General features: G+C 41.2%; 1 protein-coding gene across 16 annotated transcripts in view; it reads right to left on the reverse strand.

The window, feature by feature from the left end:
* MADD (MAP kinase activating death domain) overlaps positions 1-20,358 on the reverse strand; it is a 68,385-nt gene that overhangs the window by 32,764 nt on the left and 15,263 nt on the right. For 4 of the 16 annotated variants that reach the window (XM_054275789.1, XM_054275782.1, XM_054275783.1 and 1 more), the window contains exons 3-20: positions 18,732-19,346; positions 15,834-16,137; positions 15,343-15,474; positions 13,984-14,097; positions 13,227-13,307; positions 11,083-11,261; positions 10,262-10,497; positions 9,734-9,890; positions 8,638-8,744; positions 7,594-7,787; positions 6,677-7,008; positions 5,896-6,035; positions 4,564-4,665; positions 3,683-3,721; positions 2,601-2,660; positions 2,042-2,144; positions 822-1,008; positions 506-656 (exon numbers count right to left, since the gene is read on the reverse strand). In XM_054275789.1, the coding sequence (XP_054131764.1) occupies positions 506-656; positions 822-1,008; positions 2,042-2,144; positions 2,601-2,660; positions 3,683-3,721; positions 4,564-4,665; positions 5,896-6,035; positions 6,677-7,008; positions 7,594-7,787; positions 8,638-8,744; positions 9,734-9,890; positions 10,262-10,497; positions 11,083-11,261; positions 13,227-13,307; positions 13,984-14,097; positions 15,343-15,474; positions 15,834-16,137; positions 18,732-19,346 (3,233 nt within the window). The remainder of the gene's footprint in view (positions 1-505; positions 657-821; positions 1,009-2,041; positions 2,145-2,600; positions 2,661-3,682; positions 3,722-4,563; positions 4,666-5,895; positions 6,036-6,676; positions 7,009-7,593; positions 7,788-8,637; positions 8,745-9,733; positions 9,891-10,261; positions 10,498-11,082; positions 11,262-13,226; positions 13,308-13,983; positions 14,098-15,342; positions 15,475-15,833; positions 16,138-18,731; positions 19,347-20,358) is intronic. The other 12 variants (XM_054275794.1, XM_054275791.1, XM_054275792.1 and 9 more) reach the window with 8 other exon arrangements.

The following is a 20,358-nucleotide window of genomic DNA, read 5'->3' on the forward strand; positions in this document are numbered from 1 at the left end:
AAGAATCAGATTCTTAAGAAACAGCTGAAAAATAAAGAGATACTTCCAGACTTTCTTCTCTAAGATATTTAGTTGTATGAGAATAATTGTGTAGTGCAACGTGGTTGGTGACACCTAAGTCACATATGGTTGCACATTACAAGTATCTCCCTCCCTGCTGAGGTTGCCTGCAACAACTTTCCAAGACTGTGGCTGGGAAGTTTTAATTGAAGGTCCCCATTCCCAGACTTTTCACTTCAGCTGTAGAAGTGCCAGGTTTTGTATCTCACTGCAGAGTTTCCATTTTCAATTACATATCAGTATGGCCATTATTTTGCTTTGGTCCAGTAACATGTGTGTAAGAAACAGGCTTCAAGCTTTATAAGGCTTCAGTAACAATGGTACAATTCTCACCATTTTGGAAGTGTTGGAAAAGCCGTGAAATATATCAAAAGGCACAAAACCAGCTACCTTCCCAATCTTGTTTGGTTCCTGAACACTATACTCTCACAAACACTTTTCTTACCTTTATTATAGTAGTGAGTATGTGCTATCTCTAGCAGGCCAAAAACACTGGCCATGCCTCCCAGGCCAGCATTAGCATATGACTGCTCCAGGCTCAACACAGTGCACTTCAGCAGGTCCAGCATGCCTTTATAAACCTTGCGGCTGATCTCCTGCAATGAAAGCCCCATTAGTGCTGCTACTTCTCATGTGAGAAAGTCAATAACATAAAATCTCAAACTGCCGTAACACCAGCTTTTTGCAATTGACAAAAACTTCCTGTGAACTGAGCCTCAGCAGACAGGCAGAGTGGGGACCCTGCTGAGCTCAGCACTGACCACGTCCTGTATGACATCCTGTCGAGCGTCCTCCTCGGACTGGATCGTGCGGTTCAGCTTGCTCAGCACAAAGACACGCAGCTGCTCGCTCTCCAGCAGACGTCGGACTCTCTTCATGTTCAGCCAACCAACGCCTTGCCCATCAAGAACATTGTGTACCACCTCCTTCAGGAACTGCTGGTTCTCACTGATACATTTAAGAGAAAGCAGGCAAAAGTTAGCTAACCTCTGCTTACCTTGCCTTGCATGGGAAGAGAGCTATGGCCAGGGCACACACAGAAGTACCTTCCCTATCAACATATCTGACATGTAGCACTGTCTGCTGCTAACGTAACTGCACACAGCTCAAGCTCTGTTCCATAGGTGTAGTAGCAAATACTTTATTTTGTCCTTTATTTCCTATAAAAAGCCATAAACAGGCTTTCCTCTAGCTCCTCTAGGTACCACTCTATCCTTCACTTTCACAGCATCCCTCAGAATCCATGGGAATCTTTATGCCTCAACCTTCTCCTACAGCTCCCACATGTGAGCTGTAAGCTTTCTTTAAAAGAGGAAGTGCAGCACTACTAATGCATTACTGCAGCAGCCTTGGCACATGTTTGCTCAGCTTCTTTTGCCACAGAGGGAAAGATAAGAAGAAGGAAACTCCTGTGCAACCTACTGCATTCCCCAGTCTGAACTGCAGTTATTGCTCTTACTTGTCCCCCAAACCCAGTAGGTCAAAATAAATTCACTCTACCCATGACTGCTACATAAGAAAGGGAGAAGAAAGCACAGGCACAGGTCAAGTAATGTTTACTTGCACCATTCTGAGTCCCTTCCCAAGGCTGAGAAAAGCACTTCACATGAATTTATAGAATCAAACTTCTTCGTTGGACTCAGTTGATCCCCCTGCATGGTGCATTAAAACTCCAATGGGCTAGATCACCTTGATCAGAACACTCAATTACAAAGAATAACTACTGAGTTAAAGTAGAAACCTAGAACATTTTGGCTCTCAGACAGAAGGAGGATACATTTTGGAGTACAGAAAAATAAGCATGTGCACTATTAACTGTAAGACATCCGTACCGTACCTTCTTAGACAATAACATGTCCAGGTCTAGGGCAACAGAAAAGTACTATTTAATTTTCAACAGCTAGACTTCTGAGAAAATATTGGACAGGTATGAGGCCACTCTAACTACACTGTATACTTGAAAAGCAGGAAAAAATATTACCTGGAATTGCTAGATCGTCCCTGAGGTGATGGAGATTCTCTTTTCACTGTTGGGCTGTGCTTTATGACTGAAGACTTCTGATCAACAAGGGCCCGTCTGTTTCCTAAAGAGGAGAGGAAATAGAATGAGAGGAAAGGGCAGGAAGAAAACAAATTGATCCCAGGACAGTAACAAGCAACACTAAAGTTGGCTAACACACCTATTTGAATTACAGGTAACAGACTTCAAACAAAATGGAAACTCCAAAAAAGCAGCAGCATATATAATATTCTAGCATCACACATCGGCAGAAAACAGTAATGGGAGTAATGCAGAGAGAAAAAGAGATGGTAATGGGAGCAGGAGGTGAGAGGCAGGAAAAGTTTGGCTGCTCTGCATGCAGTTCCACAACAAGAATCATCTTCAAATTAGTCACTATATGTAAAAGCATAATGCATTGAGGGTGACTAGTATAGATCATGTGGTACTGGTTACCCAGTGAGAAAGGTAGCCCGAAGTCAGGCACAGGGAATGCTGGAAATTGTTACATCATGCACAGCTCATGCTGTAGGGAACCCACCTTCATTGCTTACTGGGCCAGCTTCAGTAATAATCTCCATTATAGTATTTAACCCAAATACTGGGACACAAAATATACAATTAGTAGTGTACTGAAATATCTACACTCCCCACTGTCAGCATCAAAAGAATCCAACTACCAGCTTCTTCCCAGCCCTCCCTCAAAATAAAACCCAAATGACACTAGAGCAGGAAGGATGTTTGAAAGCCCAAGACCACAAGGGCCAGAATAACTTATCTTAAGAGATAGTGCTTGACTTGAAATTTGGCATAGTGGAACCAGTGTAATGCATCTTCAAGGACATTATTGCACATATTGTATTTGAAAGGCACTACAAAAACCATCTGCATCACCAAGGAAAAAATATCAATGGATGCACATGAAATAAAAATTAAAAAGGAATATGGAAAGTGGTCAAACAGCAGCAATGAAATGGAGTCCCAGCATCATTTCCCATTACAGTTAGAAACACACACTTGGCAAGAACAAGTTAATGCAGCATCTTTGTATCTCTACAACAGAGACAAAAACATCTAAAAACCACTGAAGTGCCCAGTGGGCAACCCAGTGAGCCAGCATGCACATGTAAAAGAACACACACACACCCACTCTCACACACACTTGCACATGCATAAAACAGACTGAGCTACTCCATGAAATCCCATCCTCATAGCTGCACAGTAACATTAAAGGCCCTACAGGATTAAAACAGTCCAGAAAAGAACACCAAAGTGCAGAAGATGAGGCACAAAGCATGAATGAGGAATGGCAAACCCCATCACTGTTTTCTTCCAATGCATGGAATCAGTCATTAAGTTTACCCATGGAAACAACCCTGACATGAAGCATGTTTCTTATCCAGTACGACTGGACATAAAAACATAACCAACTGGTAAAAGGTTGTCAAAAACAGCTGTGCAGAGTCTCTGCTAGTGTTTTCACCCTACCAGTCCTGTTACTCCTTATTTTACACACAGGGAATGATTACTTGTCTCAAAAACAAAGTCCAAAGCAGAAACACAAAATCCACCTTTTGGTCTTTGTTTCTACAAGGTCAAAGGTCAGCAAAACATCATACCAACCTTCATCCACATCCCTTCCCAATTCCAGATTAAAGTAATCTTTACCGATAAAAGTGATGAGGAGGAAAAAAATAAATGAAAAAAAAATCAACACATTAAAACAAAAGCAGTAAGTTCTAATCAGAATAACTCAAAAGGCAAAATAAAACCTCTCCTCTGTAGCATCTGAAAAGGTCTCAACACTACAACACCAGTGCAAGCTCAGTCACCCCTGTAGTATTACATTTGGCACAAGGATGACCAGGTTGTCTAACACCCATGGTGTGAGGGGCATTTCTCTAGTGCCCATTCAGACATGTTACCTAATGACACTGCAGACAACCAGGAGATGTTCTAATGAAAAGATTGTGCACATATGCTAGGGATTGATCTTCACTCTCATAGAACTGAAAGCATGGTTGTAATCTGATTTTCTATTTAGCAATCTGAAAAGATGGTAAACACTTTTGAAACTCACATAATCTGCAGTCTCCATGGGAGGTTGGCATTACCCCCATTTACAAATGCAGCATCATCACTCTTACAAATTACAGACTGCTAAGCATGAAGATAGTGGCAGCACAAAAGCAGGACCTACCCCTTGGTTCCCATTCTTTATACTAAGTACTTCAAAATAAAACTGAACAAAATACACTATGAATGTTGGTTTTGTTTTGTATCTGTTAACTCAGCCTAGACCGGACACTCTCCCATCCCAACAAGTGTTGGGAAAAAGACTGACTGAGAAATATCATGACAATTCACTGTCTTGCTCCTTAACACAGCTACTACCCAAACAACCAAAAGGCATCACTCTCAGGATTCCTGTTAGGGGTAGGACCTCAGACTGCCAAGTCACAAGAACTGAAAAGGCTGTAGAAGATAAAGGGAAACATTATTACCTTTCAGGCTGGGAAAGGGAGTATTCTTATCTCTCCCAACTTTGGTTGGTAGGGCTAAGTTGGACAGACTGAAACTTGTGCTGTGGTTTCTGTACAGGCTGCCTATGACAGAAGACAAAAACAATTAATGTCTATTGCTCACTGCACACACCCAAAGATCCTCTAATTCGCCATCTTATTTCAGATCCTTAATGATTAAGTTCTTCTTTATTACCCAAAAGTCTCACTACCATAATATGACCTCATTTACATTGCAACCACATCTATAATCAGATTATTCTAAACAGTACAAAAACATAAGTCTAGGCATTTGTGTTACAATAATTGATGTTGGATCTTCGAGGCTGAAATTTAACAGCAAAATCCTCCTGTGCTGCACTTAGATCACATCACTTTAGGTCTGTCTTCTAGTTTGATCCTGTTTTTGGGAGCAAATGAATGGCTGGGCCACATGAGAAAACAGGATGACAGAAGATCTGTAAAACATGTAACTCTGAAGTGAGGACTGTGCATTGTGTCTTGTGAAACACTGTAAATCTGCCATGGAACCATGCTTTGAAATAGAAGCTTTTCATTTATTAGGAAAAAACATACATTCTTCCTGGTACAGGCAGATCTTAAGGACACAATTATGCATCATCATCATAGTCCACAGACAGCCTGAGAGCACCACATTTACATAAAGGAGCTGATTAACACTTCAAGTTATTAATTTAAAGTTATTAATTTCAACATATTATTTCAATTTTCTTTGGTTCTTTGATTTTTTGTAGCCTTATTTTAGTAACAGTCATCTTACCAGAAACATTTAACATATTTTCCCCAGTGCTAAAAACTTCTTTCATTGCTTTTTATTGTAGTGCAAGACTCAAGTGGCCATGCCTTATGTCATTGATTAAGAGATTCTAGATTCATGTTCCACACTTGTGGGTTTTTTTATTAAAATAAAATTGAAAGTAGGCAATAAAGGAATTGAATTTTGTACCTCAGCACAAAACATGGCAGTATGGAAGGCATATTACTGTAAGATTTTTTTTATCAATTTCATAAAATTACACAATGCTTGGTTTAAATGAAACTGAAGAAATTTCTGATCTGTGTTCTAAAATGCCATACAGCTCAAGGGGCTAACCACAAAACCAAAGTCCTTCTTACTGAAGAATATATAAAGCAGTAGCTGTCAGCAGTTGTCAGTAAGCCACCATGACTACTGAAGAGCTGGTAACAATTTGACAACCAACTCATTTTCTTGACTAGCCATCTCTCTATTCCATCTCTCTGTACACTCTGATATAATAAATAAAACTAGCTTAATTAATGCATGGTACATACTTGCAAATGACATGATGCCCCCAAAACCTTCACTGCTGGTGTTGGAGACAGTAGAGTTTGGGGAGCTGGTCCTGGAATCTGAATCTGCATCAGAATCACTGGCCAGTTTTAAACTGTTAGGCCGAAGTAACTTCTGAGACCTTTAAAGAAATTAGGTACAACTGTTATTAGCATTCTCCCTTCCCACCCCAAATCAATACATCATATGGTTGTGGGAGACTGATGTTGGTCTCACTCCCACCAGTTTTCACCATACTACCTGCACCCTCTGGAAAAGAAAAAAAAAACCACCCAAACAAACAAGGAAAAGAAAAAAAAAAGAGAACTGAAACATCTTTACATTCAGGCTTTTATAGCCTTTCAGGGCATGCTGAGAACTTGTCTACAAAAGGGCATTGGCAGACTTGTAGGTAAAAGGGTTCTGGTTTGAAAGGAGTAACAAGAAAACCTATTGCCACCAATCACTGCAGTATCTTTCCCCCAAAAGACAAAGACTTACTGAAACAGTTTCTAGAAATCAATACATGATATATTAGAATGTTCTAGAAAGAACTGCTAATTTTCACAGCTTCTACTGCTTACATAAAAGTAAGGAACTGAGGACTAAGAAAATGCTTTTATTCAAACCAGAAGGGTTGACAGCATTTCAATATTAAATGAAAGTGATCAATAATAAATCTCAATAGCCAAAGACATTTGAGTGCATGAATGTTAAACTACATGAAGCAGACAGAAACCCCAGAAGTACTGTACAGAAGGGCAGGAGACAAGGAGGACTCGCCTGCTTCCATTGAGGTTTTGGTTAAATCTTGGGGTATAGCTCTCTTCCTGCTCATCATCTTCATCCTCCGTAGGAAAACCATACTGTGGTTCAAAGTATGGATTGTCATACTCTCGCTTCCTCACCACCCCTTCTGAGGAGCTCACGCTGCCAGCTGCGATGTCACTCTCACGACGATCCAAGCTTATCTTGGGAAAGCTTGGTTGCAGTGGCAAGGAAGAGAGATGGTTTGAAAATCCAGCAGCCAACTTCTCTTCTATTTCTGCTGAGTCTGCTGCCTCCTGTGGACCAGTCAAATCATTGATCTGTTCGCTAATTTGCGTTACATACAACTGAAGGGCAGGACAAGAACAATTATTTCAAACTGGGAAATCTGCACAGTCCTTGCTGCTTGCTATGGGGCCCCCACCACATCCTCACTATCTGTGTCTCTACACTAGGATTTCATACACACTGCAGTATTTGTGCATTGTTCTAGGGACTTACTTCCCTTTAAAACAGCTGTGACTAGTAAGTGTTAGCTCAGGATAATGGCTTTCCATTACCATGTTCCCATTCTTCTTAAAAAACCACAAATTCTTGAGTTTCCCCACCCCACTACCTGTTCCCTTAAAGATATCAGGTCTTTCCAGACTCTGTAAAAGTAATTCCTGCAGTCCCAACCTGGACCATTTCTCTCTGCTAATGCATTTTTCAATGCACTGGAACTTTTTGTACAGGAATGGTCTATCCCAGCATAAGAGGATACCAGCAAACTCCACCTTGCTCAGAAAATCCAGGGTGTGCATGCAATTAAATCTGTGCATGGTGTCACAGTCCTATTAGCTTTTGCCCTTCTCAGAAAGAACCATGTGCATTCTCCCATTCTTTATATCCTAATATGCTGATCTTGAGGCTGAACTCATCTCAGTACACACATGATTCACTCCATGGATGACAGTGCTGGGGCTGCTACTGGCTGTAGTACTGGAACTTGAACGAGGCTGGTTATTCTCTTGGGAGTTCTCACTGTCCATGGTTTGTTCATCAGGATCCCCTGAATATTCTTGAAAATCATCAAATTCCACTTCACTAGCATCACCAAGGGCTGCATGAGTCAGGGGGTCAACATCTGCAAACACATCATCATTCATTAAACAAAACTGCCTTCCTCAGCTGTTTGCCCATCTAACTAAATATTCCTAGAACATGAGGACTGCTCAACAGGATCAACTTGCATAAAAATTTAGGTTGTAAAGGACTTTTGGAGGTCATCCATTCCAATTCTCTCCTCAAAGCAGGAGCACTTTCAAAATTAAAGCCGGTTGCTCAGGGCTTTGTCCCACTGAGTTTTCAAAGTTCTCAAGGCTTGACATTCTACAGTAATCCTGGGAACCTATTCAACTACAATAAACATTAAATTCTTTTCTTTACATCCAAATAGAGTTTCTTTGTTGCAGCTTATGATTATTACCTCTTGTCCTTGGGACACAGGAAATGTTTTGGGACTTCTAGATTTAGTATACTGAACAAAGTAAGTGTTTATGCAGCTTCCATATAAGCCACAGAGAATGCATTTTTCTGTCCCCACTAGGACAGAGCAATACTTTAAAGCTAGCACTGAGAACCAATATGCAGGGACAGGTGAGAGCTCACTGTCTCAGAGACTCTGCTGTCCATATTGCACAGTATTTACTGGCTGCAGCAGGTTGTTTCCAGATCTAGTGAAGCAGTTTTGTTCAGCAGCACAAAATTTCTGTTCTTCCTCTTCACAGTGTTGTTTGGAGGAAGCTGGTTGTAAGCAGGAGAAATGTCCTTTCTTAGTCTACCCACACACTTTTACCTCAGAGCAAGACCACAATGGGACAATACTTCGTTCTGATTCAGGGATTTAGGGGAGGCCATTTTCCCAAAGTGCTTCAGATGAATTAGGAAAGGGAACCTATATGGACCTTGTGAAAGCAAAAGCAAAAGTTACTCACTTGGGGTATCACCATTAATGTCACATTTCATCATCTCACTGACAAAGTCACCAAGGGAGGAGTAGGAGGAACTCGAATCGTCGTAATCAACGCTGTCACTGCCACTGCCACGAGAGAGAGATGAGTGGCAGCACCCAAGCAACAGCAGGCTCATCAAAGCAACAGCAGGCTCTGATGCCTTAAAGATCTGAATCAGCACTGTTTTCATGGACCTCCCAAAAATCTCATCTTATAGTAGCTACCAACAAATTTCACAGGCCAACTTCATAAAAGGTAAGAGCAAAAACCATAACTTTTAGGTATGTGAAAGGTTACGGGAAGACATTTAAAATCTCCTAGTAAAGTTACGAGGCTAAACATAAGTGAGTAGAGAATAGTATATTAATTCACAAAACATGTGTGTTTATGTAGGACAAATTCAGGGGGACTGGAAATCACAAGTAAAAGCATTTCCTTTTTACACTAGTGATAAATTCCATTCTGTTAGGACCATTGGTGCTGTGTAGAATGCAAAATACGTGCAAGTCCAAGGCTGAAAGATCTCACAAACCAGGAAGGAATGAAAGGGAATAAAACTAGACACAAAACTCCATGAAATATGGCCTAAAACTACTATATAAACTTTCCTTTCACTTTACTAAACACACAATGTGGTCACAGGCAGTGGGTAGTACTAACAAGCTTTGCATAATTATGGATTGGGAACAGAGATTTAAAAGAGTTGTAGGATGGGTGGGAGTATTTGCAATACTGCAACAAAAATAACAGCATGGAAGAACTGAGAAAGAACAGCATGGAAGAAAAGACAATTAGGGTGTGAGGAAATGACAAATGTCAAGTTGCATACAGGTGGCAAAAGAAAACAGGAAAATAAGTATGGAGAATCACATTAAATGAATACACAAGCAAAGCATTAAGAGGTTTGCTGTGATAACAGAGCAGTGAGAAAATTTACTGAGCAGCATCAGTACTCTGCCCAGACAAGAAATGAAACAACAGCCTGGCAGACTACAGGAAAAGGCTGCAAATGAGAAGTAAGACAGGTCCAGCAATCTGAAATAACTCTCATGTGACTATGGGCATGTTCCCCACTAACCTGTCATCAGTGGCATCAGAATCTGTTTCCTTCTCTGCTGGGACATTCAGGGCTTCAGCCAGCTGTGAATTGCTGTCATAGACTCGATAGTGGATGGGCTGCAGCTGGTGAGCATACCACTTGGGTTTGTCACCAATTAGGGCTGGGTCAAACATGTCTGCACAAAAAACCAAGGAGAGCATTAACCAAACTCATTTACTGGTGTCAAAGGCTTCATTCACAGTGACACTAGCCTTTACTAAGTCTTGCACAAAGGGGAAGTCTTTAAGAAGCCTACAAGACTTTTCCATAATCAAACAAGAGGTAAAATTAATTGGAGGAGCAGCTCACCAATAGCAGGGCTAACCTGGGAGAAACACATGAGGCCATACATAAAAAGAGAAAAATATTCCTTGAACTAGATTCTTGCCCCCCACCCTCCCCCCCAGCAGGACTAATATGGTATAAAATTAAATCCTTCCCTAGAATGTCTGGTTTTTAAGCTCCTGCATTACATCCAAGTGCAGGAAAGGCAAGACCAACACTTACTGTTATGAATTCTTTGGAAAGCATAATTAGTAGGGTTGAGCGACCATTCTCCAAAATATTCTACTGCCTGGGTTCTGGAAAGCTTATCTGCAAAAGGTGTTTGCTTGGGCCTAGAGGCAAGAAAAGAATTTGCCTGGAAGGCTACCACTGGTCGTGGGAAGAGGCGAAGAGTGCGAGTATGCATTTGGAAACCTTGCAAAACATTTGGTGAGTTGAAGAATCTCACCATAGCAACCCTAAAAAGAAACACAGAACAATACATTAGATAAAAACACAGAGCAGAACGAAAAAAGAATAAAGAGAGCCCTTAAAAGGTATGCCACAGACAATGTTTCAAACCTTTGAAGAATGATAACCTAACTCTTCTTAGAAAACAGCTGTCTTACAAAAAATAAAAGAAAAATCCATACAAACCAAAACCACTCTGTTCTAATTCACCATCTTAACACAAACACTCAGTGAAGGATATCATTCTTGTTTCTACTAGCTGAGGTAACAACTAAGTCCCCAGGTTTTTTTTCCTGTAGTTAAGGTTTGTGATTTAAGCTGAGGATACAATATCAGAGCGACAAATCCAGGTAAAGTGGATGATCTATAGGAAAATGCAAGAAGCAAAACACCCTCACCTCAAGATATATCTATTACCTGCATGAACATAACTGTGTGAGATAAAGACTGTAATTACTGCTCTTTTTCCCCACAGCATGTCAAGGAGAATCTGCAATAGTACCTGACAGATACTGTTTCATCCACGGAAATGTTTGTGCTGCCCTCAAGTGCAAACTTTTATGAAGACTCTGCACCTTCCTGTTAAGCCTCACCTGGTAGCCACATCAACAGAGTCCACGTCATTTCCATAGATCAAAGGGTTGAATTCTGTGGAGGGAGTAGACTGCAAATCATTCTGTGGTCTTCCCAGCAGCAGAGGCACCTCCTGCCCCTCATGAAACTTCTCTAGATTAAGAATTGGCTGAGTATTCAGGCTCATGCTGGCCAGGGCCTATTGAAGGACATTATGCACACATTCAGCAAGAACAGTTATTTAAGGAACAAATGATCAGAGCTACCCTGCCCTCTAGGCAATTGCAACAATTATGCATGCTCCATTAATTCCTCTTAAACCACCTCCACGCTGAGTCAACAAGCATCTCCAGCCCCTCCTTTGTGCTGATTGTCAAAATGATCTCCTCAATGCTGGAACAGTCCTGGAGCCAGTCAAGGAGTAGCACAGAATTCAACTTTGCTAGATCATTCATGACATGAAAGCAGATAGTTCTAACTGGACTACTAGTAATATGGCACTGCTTAACTCTACTGCTTGTAGAGTTATTTCCATGTGTAATTTGAATACATCTTGGGAATTAGAGGCCTTGAAACTTGCCCTTAAAGGTGGCTATTCAACCAGTAATTTGATATTCCAGGAAAATGTGGAGACACCTCTACACAAACACCTGCTTTATCCCTGAAAACCTCCACTTTCCACTGGAATGAAGCCTTCATCTGTCCATAAAGATACCACTTCAACCCTCAGAAAATCTTCAAGGAGCAGCACAAATGGAGAATCAGTTCTGGACACCCAGACCTATCCTAAATCTTCCTCATTTTTCCCATTTGCCACTGAGGCTTCATCTTTTCACTTTAAAAATAAATAAATATATAAAACCAAAACAAAGAAACAAACAAACAAAAAAAACTCCAAAGGAAAAGGGTAAAATGGAAAATTGAGGGGAAAAGAATAAAATAAAGAACCTTGTTGTCAGGAGTGAGCAGCTGTTTCTGAGTGATTGCAGTCATGCTAACCAGACACTGGAGGCAAGATGGAAGATCATATGATAACACCACAGCAGCCCATCAGAGCCAAGACGAACACATGACCACAGAGAAACAGATGGAAGGAAAAAAAATATCTATTACTACCAAATATCACAAATGAGAGGAAAACGAAACGGACCACAAAATAGACACATCTTGGGAAAGAGGTATAACTGCCCCACCCACAAACATTCATATCTGGCCACTTTGAAACAGGCAAGCCTGTTGTCCTTAATGATGCAGCTAAGAACTTTCTACAGCAGTTTAAAAGCAGATATCCTGGAATTCATTTATAGACTCTAAGAACCAAAGGCACACAGAAGTGTTAACCTTAACAATGTGGGCCACAATTTGTCTGCTTTGTACCAGCAGCACTCCTTTGCCAATGACAAAACCTTAATAACAATGTCCATAGGAATATGCAGGGAATGTAAGCTGAATCTGGGTGAACACTGAGAATTTTAAATATATCTTCAAAAAAATTGCAATCTGTTCTTCTGATACTTGAGTTTACCTTTGCACTAGTGAGGAAGTTTTACTAAATAGTGCCTGAAATTGCAAGGGGGTGAGGCAGCAGTGGGGGGAGGTTGATCTAACAAAACTCCAGGCAATACATCACTTCCATCTGTGCTGACAGCAGGTACAGGGATATCAGAGAGGTTAGACACTTTGCTCTCCTGGTCTATGAGGAAAGAGAAAGAGCAAACCTCATCACATTAGTAGCACACTTTACCTTCAGATACTGCATGCAGCGTGCATAAGGAAAACAGAAATAAAGAGATAAAACCTGCTTGGCACGATCAGCCAGGATGACCCAAGCTGATTAATGGCTTAGCAGGACCTGAGAGGAGAGACTGACACTTCACACACAGATCTGTGAATGGAGGGGAAACAAAGATGATCATAGCTTGATGGATCAAAGTCAGAGTTTAAAGCCCACATGGCAAACGTAAAGGAGGGATCTGGAACTTTCTGCATCGACTGGAAACAAGTTGGCCTTGAACAACAATTAAGAAACCACCTGTTGTGTACAGGGACATTTCAGCTTTTCATTCACTGACTTGCATTCTTATTAACTCCAGCAGAAGACTGGGCAACATGACAAATGCTACATTCTGCTGCATCTGAATCCTTTCCCCAAAGTGCATATTACCTGTTTCAGATGCTTTTTCAGCTCTGAAGCTTCAGGTTCTGGCAGTGCTGGCAAAGATTCTGCATTTGTGGGAATAATCACCTGGAATTAAGCACAACAACAGACTAAAAATTCCCCAGTTGTAGTAATTTCCAAAACAGAACCCCCAGAATCTCCAGCACTCCAGACACTGAGGAATAAAAGACACAAAAGTAGAATAAGAAATAAAACACTTCACAGACTGAGACAGACACCTGCTCTTCACTTCTTTAAGGTTGTTATTGTTTACAATATAATAAACGATGAAGTTACTTTATCATTTACCACAAAAACAAGAAATTTGAATCAACCCACACTTTACATCAATTTGATGATGTTATTCACATTCTCCTTAAATTAGCCTTGCTCATACCCTTGTAGAAAGTGAGATACATAGCCCCACTTGAACCGTGACAGCCTGTGGGAAGGTTCTTAACAGATTGGGTTTCTTAAGTAGGGCTATAAGCCAGTCTGACAATTAGTCAAGAAGAAAGTTCTATCATATGCTTGGGGATTCACCTACTAATGATATAGCCAGGTCAATTACTGAAAAAGGATGCCTAATGCAAAAGACATGGATGGGGACCTTGAGACACAGCAAGGAATGGAATCCTAAAGTTTAAGATGGGAGTGCCAAAGGCAGACTGAGGCCAGGCGTTACTGAATTCTCAGAGGGTACACTGGTGACAGTACACAGCTCCTGGAAACAAAGCCATAACTTTTTATGTGTGCCACTTACCCTATTGGTATCCAGGTCAATAAGCCATACATCATCAGGCATTTTAAAATCCAGTTTGTAAAGGAAGAAACTTGCTGGAACACCAATGATATAAGGTGTAGGGGCTAGAAGCAACTGAGAAAGACAGACTTTACTAAGGACAAGATCTGCATTTGACATCACCATGTTCTTCCCAAATATTTATTTATTGACTACAGTATGTTTATAGCAGAGTAGACAACAGAAAATGCATTGATAAATAAGTAATTAATACCATACAATGGAAGCATTAAAAAAAGAAAGAAAAAGGAAAAAAAAAAAAGAATAAAAGCTCCTACTCAGAAAGCCTCAATTTTCATCAGGAGAAAATGCATTTCCATCTCCCATGTTTCATGTCCCACTGCCACCCAGGACATAATGTACATGGCTATACAGCTCTTTACAAACACCTTGCTGTGTCTATCATGGTCCAAAAAAGAAAAATGTTCAGAGTAAGAGCCTAAGTTGAAAATCAGGAAGTCATGGATGAATATATTCTCAGCTCAAACTGAGTCTGTGCCGCTGTAAATAGGCTCATACAAGGACTTTACCCTTATGCTCATAGTGGTCATTTGGTTTCAAAATAATAACATCTCTAAGAAGTACAAGATATACACATTTTTTCAAATGTATGTGGAAAACTTATGGGCAAATTCAGGTTGCTTCTGGCAAGGCAATAAACAGAGGAAAAACGTTTAAATCAAGTAGGCACATAGCAGTTTGAGACCAGTGGCTTGGGAGGCTAATTTATTCTTTTAATCTAGAACTGTTGGTCCCCTCCAAGGAGTGGCACAAGAACAAATCTACAGCATCAGTTGCATGATAGCACTGAAGTAGTAAGATGGCTTGAATTCTATCTTTCCAAGTAGAATAATGAGCTCCTGCAAAGAACTGACTATTGGCAAAACCCAGGCTCCCAGGTGAAGCTAAACAACACTTCATATTTCTGAGATTGCAGGCAATAGCTTCTGAACTCTGAATTAAAGAGCCCTCAAGCATCCTTAAATATTACTCTGGACCCTCCTCAACAAATTTTAATACTCAGTTTAGAGGGGTAAGGGAGTAAATATCATAACAATATTGTTGATCTATGGTTGTTCAGTTCATTTTTTGTGAATTACTGCTTTGAATCATTTTATTCACTGAGTGTGCTCTGAAGATATCCTACATAAATGGTGTTACCTATGATTTAAATAGCCACACTCAAGCAATGTTCTTTGCAAGGCAGACTTGGATACAATCTCTGAAAAGATGGTGAATGAAAAAAGGACTACAACCATCTGAATTTTAGACATCACAGAAACATCTTTTGTGAAAGACCAATAAAGGAAAAATATATACCTGTTCTGCAGAGGCCATGCAGGTGGGAAGCAGAGGGATCACTGGGAACATGTACTCCAGTGGGTAGATCATGGCCACAAAGGCCATCACAGACATTGAAAGTGCATTATAATCTCGGGACTGCAGTACAACCTGCAACCAAAGAAACTCCCCTTAGCACTGCAGCAACCATTCACTTCTAATACTCCCCTCAGGTGTATACAAAGATCACAGATTTTGGGATCTCCACAGACTGAAATTCAGTGGCTGTGAACTGGTAACCCTCCACTAATCTGTCTGAAAACAAGCTTTGGATGTTTTTATGAGTGGGAACAGAACTTTTCAAAACAGGAACCTCAGAAGGAGCTATTTATTCCCCTCATCCTCCACAGACAAAATTCACTCCAGACAGTGAAGAGAGACAGCTGTTCTACACATCCAGCCTACCCTGGTTTTGAAGAGGGCAGAACTTCCTACGTACTTATCAAAGATCAATGATCTTCCCTTCTTACCTTGTGCTCCAGAAGGATGCATGTCAGCACCTGCAGGCAGGCATCCACTCCCAATAACTCCAAAGGCAGATGCAATGGAAAATCCACCAAAGTGAAGCGGGATGGATCAGGAAGAGCAAAGGTCAAAGCTGGCTGCAGCTCGTGTGGCAAGACTTCCACGTCCACCCGCTTCTGGCCAGCAACGGGCATGGGGGAGCGCAGCAGGCGGTATATCCAAGCCTCAATCTCCCGCAGGTCGTGAAGCAAGGCGCTGGACTTCTCCTCCACCAGCAGGGAACCTGTGAAAATCCGCCACATCGTGTCCCTGCACAGGGAGAACGCCAAGGTTAACGCTCCAAGAACTTCACCTGACAGCCATTCTGCAAGATTCTTCCAGAGAAAGGGGAGATCCACCAAGGATTAAAAGAGGCAACTAACAAACCTTTGATCACACAAAGGAATGGAAGGTAGGCATTCATACTGACACAACCCACAATGTGAGGAAGAATAAATCTTTCTGTGGCAGGAATCAACACAAGGATGTCACTTCAGACTTCATTCACGCGTTTAAAGGATTCAGTCAGGTCCAGATCTCTGAAGAACTCTCATCACCCTCATGCCTGAAATTCAGCAGGCACACAGGATACTCTCCTATCTCATCCAGAACTGTAGCACACTGACTGCAGGACTCTGCTTCTAGCAGTCTACAAACCTTTGCAAGAATAGGAATTAAACCTGAGATAATAAAAATATGCCACATCCAAGATCTCCCACATGTTTTAGCATGATAAAATACCCTTCATCATTCTGTTCTAAATTGCAATGTATCATTCTTAAGAGCTGAATAACCCATGGGAAAAATTGATTTATTTCAGTTAAATCTCTGAAAGCTGCGTAGAAAACATTTAGGTACCTTAGCAAAACAAGCAGCAAGTTCTCCACACCCTAAGCTGGCAATCTGCAAGCCTGCAGCTCACAGGCTGGCCAAAAAGCATGGACAGCATTGCTCATGGCCTTCAGAGCTTCACTACTCAAAACTGGGTCTGACAAGGGATGCAGAGTCTTGTCCACTTCAGCCCTTTACCCTGTAGCACAGTGAGAATGTATTCATTCTCCAAATAACTGCAGCCTGATAAATATCTTAAGTTACTGGAACAGATCCCCAAGAAAGCTATGGGTTCAAATTGGAGGTTCTATCTTACAGTTCACAACTTTAAAAAAAATAATGAAAAGGAAAAAAGATTATAACACGGGAGGCTTCACAAAGACAGAATAATTAGAGAAATTTGGATGGCTCAAAATAAGGGCAATTTGAGATTACACTGAGTCCATGATACACCTCTCAGGAACTGTGATGCTTCTCATCCTCCACTCTTCCTCCATCTACTTGTCATGTATAAGACATTAGGCTGCTAAGAGGTGTGCTCCACTTTTGCCAGCTGTAAGGGTTCAGTTTCACCTTTATTCTGCCACCACTTCAAAACTATTCTACTTTTCCAGGTCACCACTAGAAAACCACATGGTAATCCAAACCCGCTGCTTTACTTTTCCCAGAGATGTATGCTCAGTATTCTGTCTCTTGCTATCCTCATCTATGACTTAATTACTCTCTTTAAGAATTATGCCAAATAAGAGCAAAATTTTCAAATACCTCACGTCATTCAAACACCAAATTGCGGAAAATCATGAAATTCAGTGGGGTGTTTTTTCCTCAATAATTATCAGGCTAAACAAGTCACAAAATAGCATTCCTTAACACTTACTTCCATTGGGGGGAAGTTTTGCTCTGACAAAATAATTTATTCTCCATCAGTGGATTCAAGTGCTAAATCTGCTAATGCAGTCATACTAGCCCAGAACAGTCTCCTAGAACTATTCCAGGGCAGTAGCCCAAGAAGTAGGCCACTGCTCTATAAATGGGACTCATTTTCCATTTAATATAAAATGTAAAGAGCTTATAAAGATAAAAATTATAATAATTATAATCCTGTCATTTTTTGCTTTTGACAAGTTTAATTTTGAGTGTACCAAGCTACTTAACTCACATTATGTACTATCTCACAGTCCTGTCTCTCAAACTGTTGAAGATAATCCCCTGCTTCTCCAGAGATTAATTTCATACTTTTTCTATTCAGTTAGCACATTGGAAAGGAAAACACCATCCTGGAACTGAGCTGTCAGGCACAGTAGCACAGATACACATCCTTGGCTGAAATACATAAAGAATTGTCCCTTCCATACCCTGCAGTGCAACAGCTTCTGTTACATACTCAACACTACAACAGCAAATATGTTACGATTCCTACATGACATTAAACATACACAACGTTCCTGTCAATTTACTGTTACCAACAACCATTCCCATGTTTCCTAGACAACTACTTCGTTTTCTACCTCTCCTCCCACTCTCCTTCAAATATTGTACTTTGACCTATTTCAGCTGATCCTGCTTCTCTAGTCTTTTCTCTCCTACGCTGAAGTTCAGACTGTTTCATAAGCTTGTTAAGCACATTTTCATAATTTCCCTCCTGCCCCAAGAAGAAATTCTCTCTGTTATTTCTTGGCTGCTTCTAATTTCCCAGAGAATCAGTCCTGACATACACTGCCACAGAGCTTAACTGCCAAAGCAAGAGTAGCAGCATAAGCACTCAGCTTCAGTCGTCAGAAGGGTAGTGCCTCCTTAGGTGCATCAAAAATTAAAATCATACCAGATTACAGAATCAGAGAGAGAAGTTTTAAAAAAATTGTTATAAACATTTCCTTTTCCTGCCGTGAACCTGGGTTAAAACAGTGAAAAAGGCCAACCCTTGGTGTTTAGCTGCTTCTGCAACCACATCTCCAGCCACAATTTACTGCGCAAATAAATTGCAGCACTGAACACAAACGGTAGGAGGAAAAAGTTCTTCCCTCTCAACATACCTCTGCACCCCACGCGGAATCCCCAACTTCTTGCCCAATAGTCTCTCACTACAGCAGTCCACGAGTCTCTTGAGGGTGTACAGACACTCCCGGAAGGTGGAAAAGAAGGGATAATGGCTAAGGATGCACAGAGAAGTCAGAGTGCTGTTCCGAGAGCGATGGCTGCCTTTGGCCAGGCGCTTGCTGCGCGGGGATCGGTTCACGTCAGGGGTAGACTCCGCGCTGGGGGCCTGCAGCGAAGAGCCGCTCTCTGAACTCTCGGTGCCCGCTTCCTCCTGGGGCGCTGACGCATCCCCAGCTTTAGGGACCTTCTGTCCCTCTCGAGCTCGATGTCCCCCCGCGCCCTCTCCCTTCTCCTTGGGGACTCGCTTCTGGAAGGAGCGGTAGAAGTTGACGCAGATGCCATAGCGGGTGACGCCCGTGTCCTTGTCCGTGAGGGTGAACACGAAGGACGTGTCATCGCGGAAGCTCATGCGCCTCTGCCGCACGCTCAGGCATCCTTCAGGCTGGCAGAAGAACACAACGTCGGGCGGGAGGGGAAAGTCTGCGTGGTCCTCCAGAGGGTAACGCCGCAGCAGCTCAGGAGTCTGAGCGACGCTGTCGCTGCTCGGGTGCCTACAAAAGGAGCAAACAAAAAAACACATACATAGCTGACCAGTAACAAATATTTTTGCAAACTTCCTACTAATGTGCCAAGAGCCTGTGGACTCAGCTTCATCTTTGTTCCCTCTCTTCCCTACTGTCCATGGAAAGTAGCTTCTCAGTCATGAGCCGCAAAGCTCCTCACTAGCACAAGGCAGAAAGGTTCAGTAAAGAAGTTTAAGTCCATACAGTCATTAGCAAGGAGCCAGTTCAAATCTGATTAGGAAAAGGCCTTCCAGAATATGTTGTTCCCAGGAGAACACTGCATTGTCATGTTGCTCTGACTTTGATTTTCAAAATTAATTGAACTGCACAGGTCTCGGGGCAACATTTCAGTAGGAAACACATTGTCCCTTCACAAATACACAGTCAGAGGAAAAGCTCCTAGATTTCAGCCATTATGAACAAGATGAAAAATTAAATGAGAAATCAGTATCAATTCCTAACTGAGAAAGCAAGAATTTACAAGGAAAGAACTCAGATCAACAGTGGAGGGATAGGGACCTCATCCTAAAACCACTTTCATTAAAAGTTCTAGCAACCACACAAACATATGCGTTTGATTTTCAGAGTGGGATTTAAAGTGTAATTTATATAAAAACTGCATGGTAATATGCACAGCGATTTACCACTGTGACTCACTAATCTTTGGACTGCAAATCACCACAGAAACATGAAGACAGAAAGGCAAAACTGTTGTTTCCTAATTTTCCACTAGATCCTTTCAAGATATTATGCCTTTGCCTATTTCAAAATACAAATGACACTTGCTTTTCTCATGTAAGAGATGTGAAAAAATTTAAACAAGTAGTAATAGAATGCTCACAATTTACAAAAGAAAATCACTGGTGTAAATAGCTCTGCTGACTAACTCTTCCAAACTATGTTTTATTTAAAACAAGTAAATATGCTTTCATAATAAAACTGGTAACAAGATTTATACTGCCTGTAAAGTTAGATACTGAAATACTGTATGAAAAAAAGA

This window comes from Melozone crissalis, unplaced genomic scaffold (genome assembly GCF_028551555.1).
Source record: "Melozone crissalis strain CALT ecotype California unplaced genomic scaffold, PUWL_Pcris_2 ptg000018l_1, whole genome shotgun sequence".
Classification (NCBI taxonomy): Eukaryota; Metazoa; Chordata; class Aves; order Passeriformes; family Passerellidae; genus Melozone; species Melozone crissalis.